At 43.7% G+C, this 2,124-nt stretch overlaps 1 protein-coding gene across 1 annotated transcript; it reads left to right on the top strand.

Moving 5' to 3' along the window:
• Positions 1 to 227: 227 nt before the first annotated feature.
• On the top strand, positions 228 to 1,193 carry LOC142295000 (speedy protein 1-B-like). The gene is made up of 3 exons (XM_075338069.1): positions 228 to 311; positions 421 to 589; positions 673 to 1,193. The coding sequence occupies exons 1-3, from the start codon at positions 241 to 243 to the stop codon at positions 862 to 864; spliced, it is 432 nt and encodes a 143-aa protein (XP_075194184.1). The 5' UTR covers positions 228 to 240; the 3' UTR covers positions 865 to 1,193.
• The last annotated feature ends 931 nt before the right edge of the window (positions 1,194 to 2,124 follow it).

The following is a 2,124-nucleotide window of genomic DNA, read 5'->3' as shown; positions in this document are numbered from 1 at the left end:
AATACATCAAGTGCTTTCTAGCCAGGGACAGCTGCCGTAAGATTTCGGACAAGGTATTATTGTAAGGGATAGAAAAACATCTAAACCTGAGACGTTCCCTCATACTGAGCTAAAGGGTCTTATGTTGCTGTAGTAGTGGATAGATAGGGATATATTTTGCACATGCTGTATATATGTACTGTATAAATGTATAATATAAAGCCTCTATCTCTGCTTCCATCCCACTAGTATCTCCTCGCCATGGTCGTCGCGTACTTCAGAAGAGGCGGACTGCGTACTGCGGAGTACAGAACATTCTTCTTCCCATCTCTGTCAGTTGCTTCTAATATTAAATATATTTACACAATAGTTCTATCCATGATCGCTGTATCCAAAATCGCTCTTCTTTAATTCATTTGCTTTCATTGTTTTTCCTTTCAGCCTCTTAGCGAACCAGTTTGAAGAGGACGAGCCATATCATCGGGAGATCTTCCGCTGGGCCCTCGGATGGACGTGGACTATGAAGAAGGATCGGCTCCTGCACTTACGCGATGTGTTGCTCACCAGAATTGGATTTCGAGCTTGGGTTAGTCCGGCCACCTGTGATCTGGTTAGTAATATAAAACACAAATATTGTACACTTTCATTAAAGCCTGTGATGATTATAATAACTTATATGATGTTTAATTCTAGATCATGGCACAAGACCCTGACCATTGGGCATGGAGGAGAGACAGGAACATCCATCACAGCTTGGCAGTGCGCTGGTTCAGGAGGAATAATGCCCTATCCTGCTCGCTCTGTAACACCGCTCCATCCAAGAGAAAAGAGGCCAAGAACATCTGTACAGACCCAGAGGAGGAACCCGAAACAACAGGTTCATAAACATCTTTGGTAAGTATGACTTACATATCCCTGTAAACATCACTACACTCACACATTCAATTACAACAAATATAGACACAATCTTCACACACACAAATACACACTATCTATACTGTACACAGACGTATTATATAGGTAACCTCCCTTAGTATGCCCGGAGGAAGGGCAGTACAGCAGCCATGGTTTCCCTACAGGTTTCCTCCACTGGGGGTTTTTCCTGTCCTGAGTGTTGCTGTACGCTCTTCGTGAGTGATGGGAGGTAACCGCCACACATAAATCATATAATAAACTTTTTAAAATTTTCTATAATAAATATTTTTTAAACTCTCCATGAAGTGTCTGAGTCTTTTTTTCTATTTTTGTACATAAAAAGTTTAATAAAAATACAGTTTATGTGATAAATTAAATTTTAATCTACTGGTCCAAAATATGCAACCTCCATGAGCCTTAAGGCCACTTTACACGTTGCAATTAGTTGTACAATCGCATTTGCGATGTGACACGCCCAGGTTGCATACGGGATCTTATGAGATTTCACGTTGGTCGTTCATTTGCTGTCACACGTGCGTTAGTAGTCTATGTTAAATTGGTCAATTTTGTGTGCGATCCTTTAGATCATGTGTTCTGTGACGTATGCATTGGGCACCTTTTTTTTTTTTCTTTCTTTATTGACTTGCCAAGCGTGTGTAATGTGTAGGGATGCGTTTTTACTATGTCATCTGCCATTCAGCTCTGCTACATGGCCGCTGACAGCAGACACAGACAGCCATGTAGCAGAGCTGAATGGCAGATGACAGCAGACACAGACAGAACCGCACTGTCAGAATGAACTCGGGTGAACTTCACCCGACTTCACGGTCATGCTGCGGCTCTGTCTGTGTCGTGCCCTGATTAGCGGTCACCAGTGAAGGACTCACCGGTGACCGCTAATCTCCTAAGTTACTGAAGTTAGCAGCCCTCTCTCATACTCACCGATCCCCGATCCCCGGCGCTGCACGGCGTTCACACTGCTCCGGCGGCTTTTACTGTTTTGAAAAAGCCGGCCGCCCATTAAACAATTTCGTATTCCCTGCTTTCCCCGCCCACCGGCGCCTATGATTGGTTACAGTGAGACACGCCCCCACTCTGAGTGACAGGTGTCACACTGCACCCAATCACAGCAGCCGGTGGGCGTGTCTATACTGTGTAGTGAAATAAATAATTAAATAATTAAAAAAAACGGCGTGCGGTTCCCCCCAATTTTAAAACCAGCCAGATAAA

Source organism: Anomaloglossus baeobatrachus, chromosome 3 (genome assembly GCF_048569485.1).
Source record: "Anomaloglossus baeobatrachus isolate aAnoBae1 chromosome 3, aAnoBae1.hap1, whole genome shotgun sequence".
Lineage (NCBI taxonomy): Eukaryota > Metazoa > Chordata > Amphibia > Anura > Aromobatidae > Anomaloglossus > Anomaloglossus baeobatrachus.
The sequence above is the reverse complement of the archived record's forward strand: the minus strand, read 5'-3'. Positions and strand labels throughout refer to the sequence as shown.

Coding starts and splice junctions, on each gene's coding strand:
- LOC142295000 (XM_075338069.1), top strand. CDS start 241: ATGGTCGTCGCGTACTTCAGAAGAGGCGGACTGCGTACTGCGGAGTAC. Junction 312..420: donor ACATTCTTCTTCCCATCTCT/GTCAGTTGCTTC, acceptor TTTTCCTTTCAG/CCTCTTAGCGAACCAGTTTG. Junction 590..672: donor GTCCGGCCACCTGTGATCTG/GTTAGTAATATA, acceptor GTTTAATTCTAG/ATCATGGCACAAGACCCTGA.